This window comes from Rhinopithecus roxellana, chromosome 3, assembly GCF_007565055.1.
Source record: "Rhinopithecus roxellana isolate Shanxi Qingling chromosome 3, ASM756505v1, whole genome shotgun sequence".
In the NCBI taxonomy this organism is placed as follows: domain Eukaryota; kingdom Metazoa; phylum Chordata; class Mammalia; order Primates; family Cercopithecidae; genus Rhinopithecus; species Rhinopithecus roxellana.
Window position 1 is genome coordinate 31,712,966 of NC_044551.1, and position 23,401 is coordinate 31,736,366.

The 23,401-nt window shown below is 48.4% G+C and overlaps 2 protein-coding genes and 1 pseudogene across 2 annotated transcripts in view; 1 reads left to right on the forward strand and 2 right to left on the reverse strand.

Moving 5' to 3' along the window:
* The window catches only part of SOX30 (SRY-box transcription factor 30), a 71,158-nt gene extending 70,060 nt beyond the window's left edge, over positions 1 to 1,098 (reverse strand). The window contains exon 1 of the mRNA XM_030926614.1: positions 948 to 1,098. The gene's annotated coding sequence lies outside the window, so the exon portion shown is untranslated. The remainder of the gene's footprint in view (positions 1 to 947) is intronic.
* A 134-nt stretch (positions 1,099 to 1,232) lies between these two features.
* Positions 1,233 to 12,017, forward strand: C3H5orf52 (chromosome 3 C5orf52 homolog). The gene is made up of 3 exons (XM_010363408.2): positions 1,233 to 1,444; positions 4,694 to 4,802; positions 11,879 to 12,017. Exons 1-3 carry the CDS (start codon positions 1,233 to 1,235, stop codon positions 11,975 to 11,977), a joined length of 420 nt encoding a protein of 139 aa, XP_010361710.2. The 3' UTR covers positions 11,978 to 12,017.
* A 9,722-nt stretch (positions 12,018 to 21,739) lies between these two features.
* On the reverse strand, positions 21,740 to 22,798 carry LOC104662396 (annotated as a pseudogene).
* Positions 22,799 to 23,401: the final 603 nt, after the last annotated feature.

Here is a 23,401-nt window from a genome sequence, read left to right on the forward strand (position 1 = left end):
TAAAAGGATGTTGTGAAATTAAATGAGATAATCCAGGTAAAGAGTTTTATCAGGACTTGGCACAGAGTAAGCCCTCTGAAAATGATAACTATTTTTCTTGCTTTGGATAGGGAAGTTAAAATGCAGGGCTCTGTGGAAGTGAAGTGTAAAGAGAGATTTATTCCAGGTCGGAGGCTAGGGAGTCGCAAAGACCGCCTGAAGAAATCACAAGGGATCTGAAGAACGTTTAGCTTGAGGCAGGGGGAGGGGACAAAAAAATAGCAACTCAGTAGCAGTTCAGTTGCACCACTTTACAGCCTATGAAGTCTTTGGCTTCTCTCATCTGGTTCGACCTTCAAACCTAATCAGACCGGCATCTAGAGTTAATATTTCCATTTTACACAAGAGGAAAGAGAGACCCAGCGGGAAAAAATGACTTGTTCAGAGTCATCAAGCAAAGTCCCGAAGCAAGTCTTTCTGGCCCATTATGTGTGGGAAAAGCGAACAAACACCCCGGGGCGTTAGCCAAATACTAGGTTACAAACGTGGAACAAAGTCTAAGAGTTAACAAGAGCCAGGCACCACTTATAGGGGTTGGCCAGGTAGGTTTCCTGGGGGAGCTGGCATTGGAATAGGCTTCTTCCCCTGCTCGGTATCAAGACTCCTCAGGAGAGTGGCGGATTCGTTCTGGAAGCAGCCGCCCCGCGAAGCCTCGGGCAAGGGTCTTCCGGAAAGAGACCAGTCTTGATGCTGGAGCTTCAATCCCCGTTGGCCTAGCACTTTGGTTTCCATAGCAATTGTCTCTCGTCGCAGAAAGGAATCGCCTGTGCCGGGTCTTCAGAGAAATCCAGGCCTCAGCTCCACGCCCCTGAGCAGCCCTACCCTGACTCAACCCGTTACCCGCCCTGACAGCAAGACCGGGTCACCGCCGTCCCCGCGTCGAAGCGGATAGGATCTGCTCAGCTCACCGCACCCCACTTCTTCCGGACCCGTCCGTCTCCACGGCAACCCGCCAGGTCTCACCACGGCGGCCGCCGAGGGACAATATTACTGTGTCCGTAGCCTCCGGGCTCTGCGTGCACGTCCAACAGCAGCTATCCATTTCCCCGCCGCCAGTATGTGTCTCCCAGGCAACGCGCGGCGCTCGGCTCAGGGCTCCGCCCAGGCACTCACTCCGCGTCAGCGCGCGGGCACCTAGCTGGGCTGGCAACTAGCCTCCAGTTTCCAACTCTTTCTCCAATAGGGAAGCCGCAATGACACAGCCGAGTAGGCCCTTGGTCACCTGGGACCTGGGATCCAACACGATCTACGGGACCGCCCCCCAGGCGACCACTAGTTCTGCCGCCACCTCGGGCTCCAACTACCAGCGCGATAGACTCGGCCGCCGCCAAGAAATCGGCGTAGGGGGTCATCCGCAGATCTGCTTCCCGCGGCCGCGGACCGCGCAGCAGCCGGTGCTCTTCAGGTGCGGCCCGCATGCCCAGAGCGTTCGTCAGACCCTCGGACCCGTGAGGGAACCCGAACTCTTTGAGACTGGCGCTTCCCTCAGCCGGACCCCGGCCCTTTTTCCCACCCCAGGATAGTCGATTCCTCCTAGCCCCGGGCCCCAGCTCCTTCCCAGTCTAAATCTTCGAATTCCCTGGAGCCCGAACTCCGTCGCCCCGGAATCCCGGGAGAACCTGGAATCCCCATTTCCAGTCCACATTTTCTCAGAATCGGTCCTGGCCTGTTAGTCCTCCAGGCATGACATCTTGTGACTGCAGCACCCTAGGGGGTGAGCCCTGACTCTTAGAGCCTGGCGAGGCCCAGGTCCTCCCAAGTTAGAATCCGTCTCATATGCCCCTTCTCAGCCTCTCTGGTCCCCAGTGGTCCTGGAAAAAAACCCAGTTCCCTCTGCCTGGCCCGGATCCTCACAAACCCTAATTACCCGTGCTCCTTTCCATTCCACAAACCCCCCTCTCTGCATCCTTCAGGCTCCTGTCCATGGAGAACTTGAGGTGGAAAGCAATTTGGTTCAAAATGACCTTTATTACTTGAAAGGGAATATTTCCAGTCGTTGCCACCCTTTTCCCCTTCTAGTATTGGTAAATTTGGTGCACCCACTAAGTGGGTGAAGAGTTTTATGTGTCCTTAAATGTTTTAGGGATTTCTTTTTTCAACAACAACAACAACAAAAACAGGATTTGGGGGACTTTTGGGTTTGAGCATCTTGATCTCTAAACCAGCCTTTTCCATCACCTCATACCTAGGCTGTGCATAGAGGTCAGAAAAATGTAAATGGGAGACTGGGAAATTGGATTGTTCATACTAGTTTGTAAATCTAAAAACATACACGACACTCCGGTTCCAAATTGGCTGAAAATGAATTGCGATTCTCCTGCCTCAGCCTCCTGAGTAGCTAGGATTACAGACGTGCGCCACCATGCTCGGCTAATTTTTGTATTATTAGTAGAGACGGAGTTTCACCATGTTGGCCAGGCTGGTCTGGAACTCCTGACCTCAGGTGATCTGCCTGCCTCTGCCTCCCAAAGTGCTGGGATTACAGGTGTGAGGCACTGCACCCGGCATCAGTTAGAAAAAAATTCTAGTCCTTCAAAATGTTTTACCCTTCCACAGTTGTCTTTTTTGTCCTAATCACAAAAGTAGCGTACACTTACGGATAAATAAGTCCAGGTGCAGTGACTCATGCCTGTAATCCCACCACTTTGAGAGGCTGAGGAGGGTGGATCACCTGAGCTCAGGAGTTCAAGACCAGCCGGGTCAACATGGCGAAACCCTGTCTCTACCAAAAATACAAAAAACTAGCCAGGCATGGTGGCTGGCCTGTGGTCCCAGTTACTTGGGAGGCTGAGGTGGGAGGATTGCTTGAGCCTGGGAGGCAGAGGTTGCAGTGAGCCGAGACTGCGCCACTGCACTCCAACCTGGGCAACAGAGTGAGACCCCGTCTCAAAGAAATAAAAATAAAATAAGAAAAATAAGACAGACTAGCAGCATGATTGGCTAGGGACAATCACTGTTAACATTTTGGTGCATTTTGTTCGGGATCCATTCATATATTGTATATATATATATATGACAACATGCTTAACACTTAAAAAACAATACATCACAAAAAATTCACTTTCTAGTAACCTGCTTTCTTCTCCCATCTAATTCACCACCCGTGTCTATGTTTCATACACAATTACATGTATTTTATTTTATGACATACCAAAATTTATTCAATATTGTACATCTTGTTTCCACATTTTAGAAAGAAAATATGAACTTTTTTTTTTTTTTTTTTTGAGACGGAGTCTCACTTTGTTGCCCAGGCTGGAGTACAGTGGTACGATAGTTCACTGCAACCTCTGCCTCGTGGGTTCATGTGATTCTCCTGCATCAGCCTCCCGAGTAGCTGGGATTACAGGCGCTCACCACCACCCCCAGCTAATTTTTGTATTTTTAGCAGAGACGGGGTTTCACCATGTTTGCCAAGCTGTTCTGGAACTCTTGACTGCCACGTGATTCACCTGCTTCAGCCTCCCAAAGTGCTGGGACTACAGGTGTGAGTCAACACGTCCGGTCCTGAACAATTATTTTTAAATGGACAAAACCATTTAAAGGTATATGTTCATAAAACTACTTCGTGGTGTAACCAAATTATCAAAAAGTGAAAACTCAGTGCCTGGAAGTGTTTCCACTTTTCACCGTTTTCTCATTTTGACCAAATTGTTGTATTTTCACCTGGAGTACTTGGCTCCATTCTAGCCCACCCCACGCCATCTTTCACCTCTCACCTTTCAGAGTCTCCTAAAACCCCTGGCCACCCCATACCTCCCTCACTTTTCTAAACTCCCCAAACTTTCTTCCAGAATTTCCCTGTTAACCAGCCTAACACCTGTCCAAGCTTTTCATTTTCATTTCTCCCTGCTCTAATTTATACTCCCCCAATCCCCCCACCTCCCAGATCCCCTTGAGGCATACGCTCTAGAGCAAGTGCCCCCCAAGCTAAACACCTCTCAGATTCATCCTTCTGAATCCTACCCTACAACTTTACTCCTCTCCTCTAAGACTCCTCTCACCATTTCATCCTTAAGAAGAATCATCAAGATGACTGCTTTTGGCTGGGTGGGCCTAGTGGCACTTGCCTGTAATCCCAGCACTTTGGGAGGCTGAGGTAGGTGTATCTCTTGAGGTCAGGAGTTCAAAACCAGCCTCTCCAACACGGTGAAATCCTGTCCCTACTAAGCATACAAAAATTAGCCAGGCGTGGTGGCAAGTACCTGTAGTCCCAGCTACTCAGGAGGCTGAGGCAGGAGAATTGCTTGAACCGGAGGTGGAGGTTGCAGTAAGCCAAGATTGCACCACTGCACGCCAGCCTGGGAGACAGAGTGAAACTCTATCTCAAAAAAACAAAAAACAAAAAAAGGATGACTGCTTGTGAGGATGGTTCTGAGTTCCTGATTACCCTTCTCTTGTGGACTGCACTGGGCCCTTTTATATCCTCACAATGGCTTTTCTTCTGGGTATCCATGAAATACCCCTTTAGCGTACCTTTTCCACAACAAGAAACTGTGGTTACTCCCTTGTTCTTCTGAAAATTATGGCAGAGCTGCACTTGCCCTAAGAAACCTGGGGAAGCCTCAGCCACTCCCTCAGGACCCCATCAAATGTGCTCTGGCCCTGGCTCCAGCCATCTGTAACCTGTACCACCTTTCCCTCCCTGCTCCAGCGTAATGAATTCCAGTGAAGCAGCAATGAAAAAAACTTTACCCAAGAGCCATTTATCTCGGGTGATTCTTCATGATAACCGCATCGCACAACGAATCTATGAGATGGAGGTAAAGTAGCCACAAGCTTTTGCAGTAGAGGGTGTTAGTGGCTTGACCCATATTTATTTCATTCTCCCTGTATCTTGGGGGATCATAGAGGTGATAGGGAGTCATCAAGGTACCTTAAGGCAGGCCCCATTTTACAGAGGAGGCAATTTGATACTTGGGGTTACTGACTTGCACAAGGTTCCTGGGCTAAGGGAGCCAGAGGGAAAGACTCCATATCTCTTGGGTCTTTTTTTCTGAAAGCATATTATCTCTCTAGGGAATCCATGAATGGATTCTTATTTTCTCCTGTACAAAGTCTGGGGTCCTAGGCCACACGCAGTGGCTCATACCTCTAATCCCAGCACTTTGGGAAGCTGAGGCAGGAGGATCACTTGAGGTCAGGAGTTCGAGACCAGCCTGGCCAACATGGTGAAATCCCGTGTCTACTAAAAATACAAAAATTAGCCTGGTGTGGTGGCATCTGCCTGTAATCTCAGCTACATGGGAGGCTGAGGCATGAGAATTGCTTGCACCTGGGTGGTGGAGGTTGCAGTGAGCTGAGATTGTGCCACTGCACTCCAACCTGGGCAACAGAGCAAGACTCTATCTCAAACAAACAAACAAACAAACAAAAAAGCAGAAAACCAAAGTCTTGGGTCCTAGAGTTTGAACGGGCCTCAACACCATCTTGTCGATTTTTTCCTTTGGGGATTATCCCCATTTTCCAGATGAGAACTGAGGCTCTTCTCCCACTTTTTGCTATGGACAAGTAGAGTTTGCCTGCTTACTTGAAATGCTGAGTGCTGTCACTGCACTGTTCCCATAGACCCTGATTGATGCATTCATTAAACCTGTCCTTTGGGCCTGTTTGGGATAGGTACTGTGTTGGGCACTAGGAAGAGACAAGTGAACAAGATGGACTCCGGGAACACACTCATTTTTTCAAGCAGAGCAGGGTGCCCAGGGTTGAGCTGCTGCCACCTTCTTTTCTTTTTTGAGACAGAGTTTCACTCTTCTTGCCCAGGCTGGAATGGAGTGGCGCTATCTCAACTCACTGCAACCTCTACCTCCCGGGTTAAGCAATTCTCCTGCCTCACCTTCCCAAGTAGCTGAGATTACAGGCATGAACCACTACGCCTGGCTAATTTTTGTTTTATTAGTAGAGACGGGGGTTTCACCATGTTGGCCAGGCTGGTCTCTAACTTCTGACCTCAGGTGATCCACCCACCTCAGACTCCCAAAGTGCTGGGATTACAGGAGTGAGCCACCATGTCCAGCCACTGCCCCCTTCTTGACTCTTTTGAGCTTCCCTCCATGTTCCAGGGGCCAGTCTGGATGGGCCCATAGGATTCTAACATTAAAAACAATTGGAGATCCTTAAGAGATGGTGCCAGATCCTCTTGAAGGTCACAAACACCAAAAGAAGAGTAGGGACTTGGGCATTTCTCCTTCTGCTACACTTCCATGGGTGTGGTGCAGTGGAAATAGATGGGAAAGCCAGTTTTGTGTGACCCTGGGTGAATCACACTTCCTCCAGACTCTGCTTTCTCATTTGTAAAATAGGATCTATTAAGATCCTCTCAGTTGCAGGTAATATAAACTGAACTTGAACTACTTCAAGCAAAAGAGAGAAGTTGGGTTTACATAATCAAGGATGGATACGGCAGAGTCACCAATGTTTTTGGGGAAAGCCAGGAGCTGTACTACCGCCAGGTATATCTTCCATTTTCTCTCATCGTCTTTGTATCCTTCTGTCTTTTTTTTTTTCTTCCCTTTCTATTTTTCTTTTTTCTTCTTTTTTTTTGAAACATGGTCTCACTCCTTTGCTCAGGCTGGAGGGCAGTGGCATGATGATAGCTCACTGTAGCCTCAAACTTCTGGCTTCAAGCAATCCTCCCACCTCTGCCTCCCAGGTTGCTAGGATTACAGGCATGTGCCATCATGCCCAGCTAATGTTTTGTACTTTTAATAGAAATGAAGTTTCACCATATTTCCCAGGCTGGCCTCAAACTCCTGGGCTCAAGTGATCTGCCCATCTCTGCTTCCCAAAGTGCTGGGATTACAGGCATGCTCCACTATGCCCAGCCCTTTGTGGCTTTCTGAACACTGGTATCATTGTCAGACTGGCTGACCTTGGGGAGCAAAGCCACAGGAAACCCTGGCCTGTAGACCACAAGGAGTGCTTCCACTCTTCCACTGCTGCTCCGGTTAGACAAATCCTGGAGAAGGAATCCAGCTGGCCCCACTTGGTTAATGAACCCATCCCTGTTCCAATCATTGTGGTCAGGTGGTGTGGAGTATTTTGAGAGGCCTAGGATAAGTTGGGGGCCAACTCAGTGAGTAGGGAATGTTGTGCACCTTAGGTGAGGGGAGGAACTCTGAAATACTCTTAACTGGAAGCTCCTGAGTTGGCTTTATGTATACCTGAGGGCTGTGCCAACTTTCAGCTGCCCAGAAGCTTCCTTCTTTAATTATTTTTATTTATTTATATTTTTGAGACAGAGTTTCACTCTTGTTGCTCAGGCTGGAATGCAGTGGCTCCATTCAGCTCACTGCAGCCTCCACCTTCCAGTTTCAAGCGATTCTTCAGCCTCAGTCTCCCAAGTAGTTGGGATTGTAGCCACCACACCTAGCTAATTTTTGTATGTTTAGTAGAGATAGGGTTTCACCATGTTGGCCAGGCTGGTCTCGAACTCCTGACCTCATGATCCACCTGCCTCGGCCTCCCCAAAGTGCTGGGATTACAGGTGTGAGCCACCGCGCCCGGCCCTTTTTTTTTTTTTTTTTTTTTTTGAGATGGAGTCACCCAGGCTGGAGTGCAGTGGCACCATCTCAGCTCACTGCAACCTCCACCTCCTGGGTTCAAGCGATTGTCCCGCCTCAGCCTCCCAAGTAGCTGGGACTACAGGCATGTGCCAGCACACCTGACTAATTTTTGTATTTTTAGTAGAGACAGGATTTCACCATGTTAGCCAGCCTCATCTCGAACTCCTGACCTCAGGTCATCTGCCAGCCTCAGCCTCCCAGAGTTCTAGGATTACAGGCATGAGCCACTGCACTTGATCTCAGAAGCTTCCTTTTAAAGCTATATGGAGACCTTATATGTTTTAGGTACCTGACACCTATTATGCATTATTACCCCCATTTAATAGTTCAAAAACTGAGACTCAAAAGAAATGGAGGAACTTCACTAGGATCACACTGTGAGTCACTGCAGAGTTACAAACCCCAGTCTGACTAACCATCATGCAGGATATTCTCCCTAAGGACAGACACTGGTTTCTCCAGTTTATAGACCCAGTGACTAGTGGAGATGCCAGCTTGTAGGAACTCAGAGGATTTGAAGGCTTCTGTGACAATGTGGCAGTGTTTCTGTCTCTCTAAAAATGTGATCACATTAGGGGAAGAGGCGTCTTTGGCTAGCCACGGATTTCAAGGACAGCTAGGTTCTAGCATCTTAGGCATCCCCTGAGTATGCTCTAAGAACAGTGAATGATGGCTGCTATTGTTTCATCTATGGCTGCGGTCCTCAAGAGGTTTTGCCCCTCAGGGGATATTGGCAATGTCTGGAGACATTTTGATTATTACATTTTTGATATTACAATGATAGTGGTGCTACTATCATTTAGTAGGTAGAGGCCAGGGATGCTGCTGAATATCCCGCAGTGTATGGGACAGCCTACCACCACACAGAACTGCCTCGCTCAATATGTCAGTAATGTCAAGGTTGAGAAACCCTGATTGGTAAGAGTCATGCTCAAGGTAAAATCACTAGTTGAGAGAGGCCAAAAAACCTGCTGTCATGGAGTGGACTAGAAAATGGTGGTAAGCCAGGCACGGTGGCTCACGCACTTTGGAAGGACGAGGTGGGCGGATCACCTGAGGTTGGGAGTTCGAGACCAGCCTGACCAACATGGAGAAACCCTTCTCTACTAAAAATACAAAATTAGCCGGGTGTGGTGGCACATGCCTGTAATCCCAGCTACTCAGGAGGCTGAGGCAGGAGAATTGCTTGAACCCGGGAGACAGAGGTTGTGATGAGCCAAAATCGCATCATTACACTCCAGCCTGGGCAACAAGAGCAAAACTCTCAAAGAAAAGAAAAGAAAATGGTGGTAATAAGGTCAGGCACGGTGGCTCACACCTGTAAGCCCAGCACTTTGGGAGGCCGAGGCAGGTGGCTCACTTGAGGTCAGGAGTTTGAAACTAGCCTGGCCAACATGGTGAAACCCTGTCTCTACTAAAAATACAAAAATTAACCTGGTGTGGTGGCTTAAGCCTGTAATCTCAGATACTTGGAAGGCTGAGGCATGAGAATCGCTTGAACCCAGGATGTGGAGGTTGCAGTGAACCAAGACTGTGCCACTGCACTCTCTCTAGCCTGGGCGATAGAGTGAGACCCTGTCTCAAAAAAGAAAAAAGAAAGAAAGAAAAAGAAAAAAAGAAAATGGTGGTAATGGCAGCCACTTGGTAACGGCTGGATCAGAATCATCTCAGGTACATGACAAAAGTGGAGATTGCTGGCCCCCATCCAAACCCTATTAAGCAAGAATCCTTGGGGCCGATGTTTGTATCAAGTAACTGAAACACTTCTGATGCTCAGCCAGGTTTGGAGAACATGGACTTGAACTATGTCATTTAGTACCCACCCTCCCTCTTTAATTCCTCATGTCAAGTAATCATGTCCACATTGGCCTTTATGAAGAAGTCCTTTGCTTAACCTTGTGCTGGGTCTGCAGATAATGTTAGTGCTTATCAGAAACCACTGGAGGGCTTGTTAAAAACGTACATTCACAGGATCACCACCCACCACATTGTTTTGACATGCCAGAAACCTCCCCATCCTTCAAAACCTAGCCTCAGTTTATATGCTAACTTCTCTGTATAGCTTTTCTTTTCTTTTCCGAGGCAGAGTCTCGCTGTGTCACCCAGGCTGGAGCGCAGTGGCACAATCTCGGCTCAATGAAACCTCCCCGCCTCCTGGGTTCAAGCGATTCTTGTGCCTTAAGTCTCCTGAATAGCTGGGATTGCAGGCATATGCCACCACACCCAGCTAGGTTTTTTTGTATTTTGAGTAGAGATAGGGTTTCACCATGTTGGCCAGGCTGATCTCAAACTCCTGGCCTCAAGTGAGCCACCTGCCTCGGCCCCACAAAGTGCTGGGATTATGGGCATGAGCCACCGCACCTAGCCAAGTGAAACTTGTCTTGATATCTCCCTTCCTTGAACACTGCGCTTCTTTTGGAGGTGGATCATTTTCTCTCTTAGAAATATTTGGGCATGTGGGCCAGGCATGGTGGCTCACACCTGTAATCCCAGCACTTTGGGAGGCCAAAGCGGGCGGATCATGAGGTCAGGAGATCGAGACCATCTGGGCTAACACAGTGAAACCCCATCTCTACTAAAAATACAAAAAAATTAGCCGGGCGTGGTGGTGGGTGCATGTAGTCCCAGCTACTAGGGAGGCTGAGGCATGAGAATGGCACAAACCTGAGAGGGTGGAGGTTCCAGTGAGCCGAGATTGTACCACTGAACTCCAGCCTGGGCGACAGTGGGAGACTCCGTCTAAAAAAAAAAAAAAAAAAAAAAATCTGGGCATGTGTCTTACCTACTGACTACATTGTAGTTACTGTGAAGACCTGTGGCAGTTTTTCTTAGTATCCTCTCCTGTAGCTAGCTCATTGGAGTAAATGAATAAGACATAGGATGTGGCTTCCCAGACCTTACTGTCTTTTGGGGGACATAAGTTATACAATAGAAGAAATCAGTAGAATTCAGTGTGATATAGGGGATGTCACAGACAACATGCGGGAAGCACCAAATGATTAATAGTGATAGGGCAATAGGAGTTATGGAGAGACAAGATGTAACCCTCCTAAACCACCCCTACCCCCGCCATCTTTTTTCTGACCAGTCTTCAGATAGGGATTTTTTTTTTTTTTTTTTTTTTTAGACAGAGTCTTGCTCTGTCGCCGGGCTGGAATGCAGTGGCATAATCTCGGCTCACTGCAACCTCTGCCTCCTGGGTTCAAGGGATTCCCCTGCCCCAGCCTCCCCGAGTACCTGGGACTACGGGTGCGCACCACCACACCCAGCTAATTTTTGTGTTTTTAGTAGAGAGGGGGTTTAACCATGTTGGTCAGGATGGTCTCGATCTTTTGACCTCTGCCTTCCTTGGCCTCCCATAGTGCTGGGATTACAGGCGTGAGCCACGATGCCTGGCCAAATAGATATTTTTTTGTTTTGTTTTATTTTTGTTTTTGAGATGGAGTCTCACTCTGTTGCCTAGGCTAGAGTGCAGTGGCGCCATCTCGGCTCACTGCAAGCTCCGCCTCCTGGGTTCACTCCATTCTCCTGCCTCAGCCTCCTGAGTAGCTGGGACTACAGGCGCCCGCCATCGTGCCTGGCTAATTTTTTGTATTTTTAGTGGAGACGGGGTTTCACCGTGTTAGCCAGGATGGTCTCGATCTCCTGACCTCGTGATCCGCCCGCCTCGGCCTCCCAAAGTGCTGGGATTACAGGCGTGAGCCACCGTGCTGGCCTAGAGATGTTTTTAAGGTCAAAGTCAGGCTTCTAGGCCGCAGACTGTCAGAAGGTATCATAGAAGTTACCTAGCTTTTTTTTTTTTTTTTTTTTTTTGAGATGGAGTCTCACTCTGTTGTCCAGGCTATAGTGCTGTGGTGCGGTCTCAGCTTACCGCAGCTTCCACCTCCTGGGTTCAAGCAAATCTCCTGCCTCAGCCGCCCGAGTAGCTGGGATTACAGGTATGGGCCACCCTGCCTGGATAATTGTTGTATTTTCAGTAGAGACGGGGTTTCACCATGTTGGCCAGGCTGCTCTCAAACTCCTGATTTCAAGTGATCCACCCTCCTTGGCCTCCCAGAGTGTTGGGATTACAGGCGTGAGCCACTGCTCCCGGCCTTGGAGTTATCTAGCTTAATGCCCACTTTTTACAACTAGAGACATAGGCTCCCTGTGAGTCAAAGTATATGGAATGTACGTAGGGTCCAGCTGACACTCTTCCCACTCCCACGTCAGCAGCACAGATGCCTGCCCTGCTGTGACGTGACCCTAACCTCACCTCTGTTTTTTGTAAGGTGAACGCTTTAGAGAAGACCAAGAAAAAGATGAACCACTATTATGAACACCTGAAAAAAAAGTTCATGACAGAGCAGCTGAGAAAGCTGGGGCGATAGAGAGATGAATCCGTGAACAACCAGTACTTGACCTTTGGGGTACCATGACCAGTTTAAACTCCAGTCTCCCAAGAAAGACTAACCACCCTACTTCTGGCAAAGCGATCTGCCCCAGAGTCATGATGACACCAGTGTGACCAGAGGAGAACTAGTAACTACAACCTACACAACTGTAGAACAATAAACAGAAACCAGCAGACAGCGGAGCATAACAAATCCTCAGCAATCCTCATATTCCTTGCCCATGCATCCCCTCTATTCTGGTGAAGGAGGTCCTGATAGTCTCGTAGATGCTCAACTCGAAAAGGTAGGATCAAGCTAGCTTCCATGCTTAAGGCAAAGATTGACCTCTTGTTGCCCACATGTCTGAGGTGACATGCCAGGCCAAGTGTGCTAGGACAGTGGTACCTTAGATGGGAAGGCCTCAGTAATGCCACTGCCTGGTATCCCAGTGGTAAGGAGGTCGGGGGGAGGCATCAGAAGGACCTGGCTTAAGTGCTGTTTCTACCACCAGTCAGCCTTGTGACTTTGTCACCTCCTTGAACCTCCATTTCCTTATCTGAAAGAATGCAGTAGTAGTAAGGGAACCTACCTCCAAGGTCTAGCATGAGGATGTAAAGTGCTAAGCCCAGGGCTCATCATTTCCAGTGGTTCTCACCATAATGGCTCCAGTAGCCTTCCAGTGGTCCCCACTCCCTGTTCTGCCTGCTCTCCAGACTACACCCGGGTAGTCCCCACACTGCAGCTTTATTTGTGAAGATCCTTCATCTGAAATGCCCCTTTAGCTCTCTCTTCATCCTTCAAGGCTTATCTGTATGTCATTTCCTATATGGCATTTTCTTTTTCTTTTTCCTTTTTTTTTGAGATGGAGTCTCACTCTATCGCCTAGGCTGGAGTGCATTGGCGCAATCTTGGCTCACTGCAACCTCCACCTTCCAGGTTCAAGTGACTTTCATGCCTCAGCCTCCTGAGTAGCTGGGATTAAAGGCATGTGCCTCCACACCTGGCTAACTTTTGTATTTTTAGTAAAGAAGGGGTTTCGCCATGTTGGTCAGGCTGGTCTCGAACTCCTGACCTCAGGTGATCCTCCCTTCTTGACCTTCCAAAGTGCTGGGATTATAGGCATGAGCCACCGTGCATGGCCACCAAAGTCATTTAATTCCTGGAGACCCTTAGCAGGAACACTTTCCAGCCCAGCCCTTTGTTAAGTCAGGAAGTGTTACTCTGCCTATTAGAATTCTGGGCCTGGTCCAGCTGCTGACTTTGAAAGGCTGCAGACCTATGAGGGCTGAGGGGACAGAGCCAGGGGCAGGCCTTGGACTGGGACCTCCTGCCTCCCTCAGTAACCTCTCTCTGGGTTTCAGCTCTCCCACTTGCTCTTCAGGAATGGTGGGGCTAGTGGGTGGTTTCTGCACTTCCTTCCATTTCTCAGATCTGAGATGTGGCACTGAGCTTTGCACACATAATGCTTCACAAACGTCTGCTGAGTGGAAGGGAATAAATCCTGCTCAGAGCAAAGCAAGAAAGTCCAGGCTTATCCAAAATGATCACTCAGGGAGAGTTTAACTTGACTAATGTGTTTATCACTTTCCAAAGTGATTCCCAGTGGTATTCCTTATCCAGTCGGCTCATCCAGGAGCATTTTCAAATCTTCTGTCACCAAGCCACTGTCATTCAAGTTGGGTCTCCCAGCTAATGGAAGTACCCCTATACAGGAGCTTTGTGCGATAGTCGAAGTTTGGCCAGGCGCAGTGGTTCATGCCTGTAATCCAAGCGCTTTGGGAGGTCCAGGTGGGAGGATCGCTTGAGGCCAGGAGTTTGGGACCAGCCTGGGCAACATAGTGAGACCCTGTCTGTACAAAAAATTAAAAAAAAAAAAAAACGAAAAATAAGCCTGGTGTGGTGGCACATGCCTGTACTCCCAGCTACTCGGGAAGCTGAAGTGGGAGGATTACTTGAGCCCAGGAGGTCAAAGCTGCAGTGAGCCAAGATCGCACCACTGCACTTCAACCTGGGTGAGAGAGCGGAAACCCTATGTCAAAAAACAAACAAACGAAAACTCCCTATGGTTAAAAAACATTCACCTTCCACATCATTCAACACGTTTATTTATTAATAGCTCCTTATATGTACCAGGCACTCTTGTAGGTGCTGGAAATTAGTGAACAAAACTGACTGAAATCCTCTGCTTTCATGAAAGCACGATCCTCAGCTTACTGCAACCTTCGCCTCCTGGGTTCAAGCGATTCTCCTGCCTCAGCCTCCCAAGCAGCTGGGATACAGGTACCCACTATCATGCCTATCTATCTATCTATCTATCTGTCTGTCTATACACACACACACATATATATAGGCTTGTTCTGAGAAACCAGTTAGCTTGACAAGAACCTAGCCCAAGGCCTAGCATATAAATAAATATCTATTTATTTTTGTATTTGTGTAGAGACAGGGTTTCGCCATGTTGGCCAGGCTGGTCTTGAACTCCTGACCTCAGGTGATCTGCCCACCTTACCCTCCCAAAGTACTGGGATTACAGGTGGGAACCACTGCACCCAGCCAAAACTTATATTTGAATAGTCTTGGGGTGGTGGAGAGGGGAGTAGGAAAAACAGGAATCAGATGAAACAGGAATCAGCTGTTGGAGTCTGGTGCCTCTGGCTCTGGCTGAAGGCAGGATGCCTCCTTTGGGCTTTACGGGGAGAATCTGGTTTGCACAGTATTTTCTCTGTGCAATCCTTTGACCTCTGGAAATGCTGTTCACAAGCCTGGAAGGCTGTGTGTGTCCCTCCCTGCTTCAGTGAGGTTTCCTTTATTTGATGTGCACAATCTTTGCAGTCAAATGGCTCTGATTTGGAATCTCGGCTCTGCCTTGCAGAGGAATGTCAATTTGCCCCTTGCAGCTTCACCTTCCTCATCTGGAAACTGGGAATAATTGTAGTCCCTACCTTATAGGCTTGTTCTGAGAACCCAGTTAGCTTGACAAGAACCTAGCCCAAGGCCTAGCATCTTGTGGGTGAATGGGAAGGGGGTTTTATTGAGAATGGTCATTGTTGTGTTGTACCTGGGGTTGACACATACACTTCAAGAGGCAGCCTGGTGCTGGGGAGCGAGCCTTGGAATAAGAATCTAGAGGTGGGAGTTCAGCCTCTATGATTTCTCAATTTGCTCTGAGACCCTGAACGACATACATTCCCTTTCCGAGCATTGATCTGCTCTCTTCCCTCATATTCAGTTAATCCCCTAGGAGGAGGAAATTGGGTTGAGATAGATCCACATCCTCCAGGTGGCCTTGGAGCATCCCAAGCCAGCACGTGCCTATTGGGAACCTGGTCGGGAGCAATGGTTGGTCACTGGGGTTCCAACCAAGCCCTCCACAGTTACTTGTGGGGGGTTGAGTGCACTCACTACACGAGAATGAAATGGTCACCAGGAAGAATTCTTCCTTAGCTTTGTCATATTAGAGGGCTGGGAGGGCCTGATTCCCTGGAAACTGCCTTTTCAACCTGATTTCCCATACTTCTTCCCCTGAGCCAGATAGATCCCGTGAATTCTCTCTCTTCTCCAACCAGGCCCCTTGATTTTCCACCTTGGAACTCACTTTCTTCCTCTCTTCCTCCCTCCATTCCTTCCTTCCTTCCTTTCTTCCTTTTGTTCTTCCTTTCTTCCATTTTTCTTCCCTCCTTTCTTTCCTCCCACACCTCCCTCCTCTTCTCCCCTTCTCACTTCCACCCCCTTCCCTCCCTTCCCCTCCTCTTCCTCTCATTGTCCAGGCTGGAATACAGTGGCATGATCATAGCTCACCACAGTCTTGAACTCTTGGCCTCAAGTGATCCTCCCACCTCAGCCTCTTGAGTAACTAAGACTATAGGCATGTGCCACCATGCCCCAATAATTTTTACTTCTTGTAGAGACAGGGGTCTCACTGTGTTGCCCAGGCTGGTCTTGAACTCCTGGCCTCAAGTGATCCTCCTGCCTGGGCCTCCCAAAGTGCTGGGAATACAGGTGTGAGCTACAATGCCTGGCCCACCTCAGAACTTTTGATTCTACTGTTCACCCTGAAAGGAATATAGATTTCCCCTCATTTCTGCCTGAGAAAATTCAGCTCAGACCTTTCAGGGCCTGCCGTGACATGAACTCTGCCTTCCAAGACTAGACTCTGTCCATCTCCCATCAGACTAGGAGTTTCCACCAGGCAGGGGCTGGACACGTCAGAAAACAGAGGCCTGGATGGATAACCCTTTCTGTGTAAAAATTGCATTATGCAGAACCAGCCATATTCTCTGGAGCTCTCAGGTAATTTCCATGGTGGTCCCCCCAACCCCTCATTGCTTTAGAGATTCTGCATACTTCACTAAGGAATATTGACTCCTCTGAAAGGTTTTCAGATAAAACCTGTCACTATCACTCTAAGCAGAGGTCGCTAATAGTACTCCTGGGACCAATAGTGGGACATTGATTTGATCAAACACTATGCTTCTCATGGTATTGAATTTAAGTACTTTGGGTGTGGTATGGAAGCTGCAGTTAGCTACAGCTCCACCACTGCCATCTCCTTAAACCCAAGTACACTTAATCTCCCTGGCCCCTGAAGGGATGTGAGTTTGTGATCACTCCAAAGTGTTAGAACAGCAATTCCTTTAAAATAACTAACAAGTTTAAAAACTTTAAAATCATAATACATGCACTATAGATAAAATTCCATTTAAAGGGTATTCAATAAAGGAAAATTCCCCTCCTGCACTCCAGGGCCACAGCAATAACCATTTCTGTGCATCCTTCCAGAAATGTTCTAAGAGCATAGACCCTTAAGATGCCCTTTATGGGCTTCATAAAATATGTGCAAAACTTTATTTATTTATTTATTTACTTTGAGACAGAGTTTTGCTCTTGTCACTTAAAAAAAAAAAATTAGCCGAGTGTGGTGGCACATGCTTGTAGTCCCAGCTACTTGGGAGGCTGAGGTGGCAACCGTGACTGCACCACTGCACTCCAGTCTAGGTAACAGAGTGAGACTGAGACCCTATCTCAAAAAAAAAAAAAAAAACAGAAACAGAAAAAAAGAAGCCACCATCCTGGCATTGCCCAGCTCAGTCAACAAAACATCCTTTTTTTTTTTTTTCTTCAGGAAAAGTCATTACAAATGTTTGGCCAAGGGCAAGTCTATCGTGTCTCCCAGAAATGGGCCTGCCTTAGTATCCTTTCTATGCCCAGGAACTAGCTAGAAAAAGCTTGAAGGAAATCTGGTCTCAGCATAAACATGATGATGGATTTCACACTGCAACAGCTGGGAGCCCATAGTCAATTTTGCTTTCTGTAATTAGAGGTCTGTGGTGTGCATTCCTATGCACAGATGGCACTGTGATTCCCATTTTACAGGGTAGGCAGAATTTCAGAAAAATTCCAGGGTCTGCCTGAAGTCAAAGTCAAGTGGTGGAAGAGTCAGGATGAGAATCCACACCTCTCAGTATTCATCTCGAGCTCCTTCCTAGGTGATATTGGGCCACAATTCAGAGGTGGAGGTTAATGGATTCTTAGGACTTTTTTTCCCTGCTTTTATTTATTTATTGAGGCACCACTGCACTGTGTCCTTGGCAACAGAGTGAGACCCTGTTGCCCAGGATGCAGTGCAGTGGTGCCATCATAGCTTACTGCAGCTTCAACTTCCTTGGGTTCAAGTGATCTTCCCACCTCAGCCTCCCAAATATCTGGGACTACAGGTGTGCGCCACCATGCTGGGCTTTTTTTTTTTTTTTTTTTAACTTTTTGTAGAGAAGGAGTCTCCCTATGTTGCCCAGGTGAAGGGGGCCAGCCCCTCTACACCTGTGGGTATTTCTCGTGAGGTGGAATGAGAGACTGAGAAAAGAAATAAGACACAGAGACAAAGTATAGAGAAAGAACAGTGGGCCCAGGGGACCGGCGCTCAGCATATGGAGGACCCGCACCAGCACAGGTCTCCGAGTTCCCTCAGTATTTATTGATGACTATTTTCACTATCTTGGCAAAGGGAATGAGGCAGGAGAACAGGGTGATAGTGGGGAGAAGGTCAGCAGGAAAACATGTGAGCAAAGGAATCTGTGTCACAAATAAGTTCAAGGGAAGGTACTATGCCTGGATGTGCACCTAAGCCAGATTTATGCTTCTCTCCACCCAAACATCTCAGTATAACAAAGACTAACAGTGCAGCATTGCCACCAGCATATCTTGCCTCCAGCCACAGGGCGGTTTTCTCCTATCTCAGAATAGAATGAATGTACGATGGGGTTTTACACCGAGACATTCCGTTCCCAGGGACATGCAGGAGATGGAGGCCTTCATCTTACACTAATCCTCCTCAGCACAGACCCTTTATGGGTGTTGGACTGGGGGACGGTCAGGTCTTTCCCTTCCCATGAGGCCATATCTCAGGCTGTCTCAGTGGAGGGAAACCTTGGACAATACCCAGGCTTTCTTGGGCAGAGGTCCCTGTGGCTTTCCGCAGTGCATTGTGCCCCTGGTTAACTGAGAATGGAGAATGGCGATGACTTTTACCAAGCATATTGCCTGTAAACATATTGTTAACCAGGCACATCCTTCACGGCCCTAGATCCCTTAAACCTTGATTCCATACAGCATATGTTTCTATGAGCACAGGGTTGGGGCTAAAGTTACAGATTAACAGCATCTCAAGGCAAAACAATGTTCTTAGTACAGATCAAAGTGGAGTTTCTTATGTCTTCCTTTACTACATAGACACAGTAACAGTCTGATCTCTCTTTCTTTTCCCTACACCCAGGCTGGTCTCAAATTCCTAGGCTCAAGTGATCCTCCCATCTCAGCCACCTAAAGTGCTGGGATTACAGAAATGAGCCACTGTGCTTGGCCTCTAAGGGAATTTGGATTTAACATTCCAGGATAGGAAAGCAGGGCTGCGTGCTTCAAGATCAAGAGTTACCTGCCCCTGGGATTTGTAATGAGATCACCATTTCAACAGAGGTCATTCTGAGAAATCCTCAGGGCCAACAGCACGTCCCTGTCTATCTGACAGGGTATTATAAACTTCACAGAAACTTCTCAAACTAAATTTAATTGACTTTGGAAAGAAAGTGATTCCTCACTTTTGGAGTGGAAAAGTTAAAGGTTCATGAAATCAAACAGAGGCCTAGAATCCCTGTTCCAAGCCAGGCTGTTAGGCTGTGGGGCCATTTCATTCTCCCCTACTATAGGACTGCATTCAAGCCTCCACAGACCTTCTTCCCGGGTTGTCCGAGTAAAAGGCCACTCTACTCTAGTAGAGTCCAAAACAACAGAGTGAACTGTTTGGACCCTCTCAAAAGCCCTCAACCTTAACCTCTGCCACTTAGGATATGAAATCCTGGTCACATCATGTCCAATTCTGAATATTTAAAAAGAGATTTAAGCTGGGCGCAGTGGCTCATGCCTGTAATCCCAGCACTTTGGGAGGCTGAGGTGGGCGGATCATGAGGTCAGGAGATCGAGATCATCCTGGCTAACACGGTGAAACTCTGTCTCTACTAAAAATACAAAAAAATTAGCTGGGCATGGTGGCAGGCGCCTGTAGTCCCAGCTACTCAGGAGGCTGAGGCAGGAGAATGGTGTGAACCCAGGAGGTAGAGATTGCAGTGAGACGAGATAGAACCCCTGCACTCCAGCCTGGGGGAAAGACGGGGACTCCATCTCAAAAAAAAAAAAAAAAAAAAAAAGATTTAAAAAGGAGCAAAGAGCAACGGCTGGGCCCAGTGGCTCAGGCCTATAATCCCAACACATTCAGAGGCCAAGGCAAAAGGACCACTTGAGCCCAGGAGTTCAAGACGAGCCTGGCCAACATAGCAAAACTCCATCTCTATTTTGTATAACAATCTAAAAAAAAAAGTAAAATGTTGAAAAGGAGGAATGAAAATTATGTTTTCTCAACTGTGAAAAAAATACTCAGGGGGAAGGAAATGTATCACAGTACTAAGATGTTGACTAGGTTAGGAGGATGGGAATATTGTGGCTGGACGATATTTGTTTTCCCTTTTCTAAATATCAGCATGTAAAATAAATTTCTGACCAGGTGTGGTGGGTCACGCCTATAATCCCAGCACTTTCGGAGGCCAAGGCAGGCAGAGCACTTGAGCCCAGGAATTTGAGACCAGCCTGGGCAACATGGTGAGACCCTATCTCTACAAAAAAATGTAAAAAGATATAAAAAATAATAATTAGCTGAGCATGGTGGCCAGTGCCTTTAAGTTCCAGCTACTCAGTAGGCCAAGGTGGGAGGGTCACTTGAGACTGGGAGGTTGAGGCTGCAGTGGACAGTGATCATACTACATGATTCTAGCCAGAACAAGACAGTGAGACCATCTCTAAATAAACAAATAAATTTCAGCCGGGCACAGTGACTCGTGCCTGTAATCCTAGCACTTTGGGAGGCAGAGGCGGGCGGATCACCCAATGTCAGGAGTTCAAGACCAGCCTGGCTAACATGGTGACACCCCATCTCTACTAAAAATACAAAATTAGCCAGGCATGGTGGCATGTGCCTATAATCCCAGTCACACAGGAGGCTGAGGCAGGAGAATCGCTTGAACCCAGGAGGCAGAGGTTGCAGTAAGCCGAGATTACGCCATTGCATTCCAGCCTGGACAAAAAAGAGAGAAACTCCGTCTCAAAAAATAAATGAATAAATAAATAAATAAATTTCTTGGGGTTCCGGTTCTAAGTAAGATACAGTCAGCATAGTCTGTCTCTCCCCCTGGCTGAAACTGAAAGCCCTGGACAAGCTGCATGAAGCAGCCATCTGAGGACTGTGAAAAAGAAGTATTAACAAGGCTGGCGCAGTTGTTCATGTCTGTAATCCCAGCACTTCGGGAGGCTGAAGCGGGAGGATCACTTGAGGCTAGAGGTTTGAGACCAGCCTAGGGAACAAAGTGAGACTCTGCCTCTAGAAAAAATAATTTTTTTTTGGCCAGGCACAGAGGCTCACACCTGTAATCCCAGCACTTTGGGAAGCCGAGGTGGGCGGATCAGGAGGTCAGGAGATTGAGAACATCCTGGCCAACACGGTGAAACTCAGTCTCTACTAAAAATACAAAAATTAGCTGGGCTTGGAGGCATGTGCCTGTAATCCCAGCTACTAGGGAGGCTGAACCAGGAGAATCGCTTGAACCAGGGAGTGGGAGGTTGCAGTGAGTCGAGATCGCGCCACTCCAGCCTGGCGACAGAGTGAGACTCCGTCTCAACAAAGAAAAAAAAAAAGAAAAAAGAAAAAATAATGGTTGTTTTGGTAGCAGCATTATCAGTAGCGGCCAGAAAAGCAATTAAACTCTGACACAGCAGAATCCTTTTATCTGACCAAAGGATCTGCGTTCTGAAAAGAGGAAGAGGAAAATCTTGATTGCCTTTTTTCTCTCTTCATTCTGTCACTTGGCCCAAGAGTACACCTCGCCATGGAAGCGACGTAACAGAGCAGGGAGACTAACGGCCCCAATTTCTAGCTAGAGGACCAGGAAAATGTCTATCAAGAATACTTCTATTTTTGTGCACAAAAATTAGTCCTATCTAAACACTAGGCCTTAAATTCGACTTTTAAAAAAATACTTCAGAATTTTGAAGGCATTCGTGTATTCTACTGCTATATATACAAGTCGATCAGAAGTGGTACCTGTGCAGACTCTGCCCTGAAAAGAATCAGTTCCATGACTTTACTTTTGTAGTTTAGACTTGAAAACTGCTGACACGCCCTATAGGGCAACACAGGCGCAGTTTCGAAACCCGACTCCCCTACTGTCTAATACCTGCATCTGAGGGCAGCACAGTGAGGGGACATCTTTGGTTTCGATTTTTACAGAAGGCTCCAGTAGGGTCTTATCAGCTCTGAAGGCGGAGTTCCCTGAAACTGGATCCGGGCCCCAGGGGGGACCCTGTGGAGAGTCAAAGGGATCCTGAGGTCTTGCTGGTGCGGCCCAAAGGCACCGGACGTTGGGGCCAAGATGACCTCTGCGCTGCCATGAACTAGGCCATTGGACGCGGGCTCTGCGCCGAGCCTGCAGTCCTCGAGGAGTCTCTCGGGTTCCTCCATTTTGATCACACCTTCTCGGATGGCCGCCGGGCTTTTGCCTTCCCCACCGCCTCCAGCTTGCCCTTCTCATTCCCTCGGAATAGTTGACAGCCGGCCCGAGGCCTTCCAATTTGACCGCCCTGGAGGCTCTAGGACCGGTGTCGACGGCCCGACGAGGACCCACCGACGGGTCCAGGCAAGGCCCCAGCTCCTGCTTCTTGGCCTTGACGTGCAGCGCCCGGGGCTGCACCGAGCAACTCGGGCCTGCAGGGGGCGCCCTCGGACGCGGCCGGCGGCGGCAGGAGGCGCAAGACAGGCCTGAACTGCAGCTGGGAGAGGAAGTGGCGCCCTTGTCCGGAGCGTGGGGCTGTGGTAGCAGCAACACCTTCTCTGGCTTCACCTCCAGCAGCCGCTGCGCAGCACAGGGCACCAAAGCCTCCCTACACTAGGAGGCCACGGTAGCAATGGCGGCCGTGCATGGCGTGGGCAGTGACGGAGGAGTCTCCACAGCCACTGCGCAAAAGGAGGTGCCCTCGACCGGCGGCAGGGACGGAGCGGGACTCAAGGGGACCGGCTGAGGCAGCGGCTCCTGCCTACCTCTTTCCATGGGGGTTGGGGGATGCCCCGGCCTGGATTGTGAGCTCCGCCGTTTGTTGGCGACCTTCCCCCTCCCTGTTTCGGTTAAGACCCTTGAAAGGCCTTTGCTACCCAGAACCCTATGCGGTTCAAAACACAGCGCTATGTCTCAGCCTCACCCAATTACAAGCGACCAATACTCCTGTCCAGCCAATCACAGGCGGGTTTTGTGGCTCTTCCCAGCCCATACTCTCGCCTCGTGCTGAGTCCTCAAATCACCCGTGATGGCTGGAGCCTCAGGGCGAGTTGCCCATTTTCGCTGAGACTCGCCCTCCCTTGCGCAGTTCTCTCCCAGCATTGTCTTTGGTCATCCTTCCCCTGCCCAGAGCTGCGACAATGGCGTTGCCCAGGAAACGTTGTGCTTCCAGTCCACTGACCTCCAGGGAATAAAGTCTTTGGTGTTAAGACACGCGACGGCCTTGTGCACTGGCTTTGTGCGGCCTAAGTAATCTGTCGGCCCTAAGTATCACCAGGGCTTTTGAATCTTTGCCAAGGGAGAATGGGGGAGATTTTGCAACTTACCAGTAACCCATTAGCTAATCTTGCTGGGAAAAGCTTTCGAGTTTGTGCAGTTCTTGTTCTAGTTAAGCTTTCAATTAATCACCAGGTCCTGTGGCCCTACTTCCAAAATATTATACATCCCAAATTCATCCGCTCTTTTGGGTCTCTACTGCCATTATGCTGTTCCAGGCTCCCACTGTCCTTCACCTGGATACTGCCAAAGCCCTGTAAATAATCTCCCTGTTTGT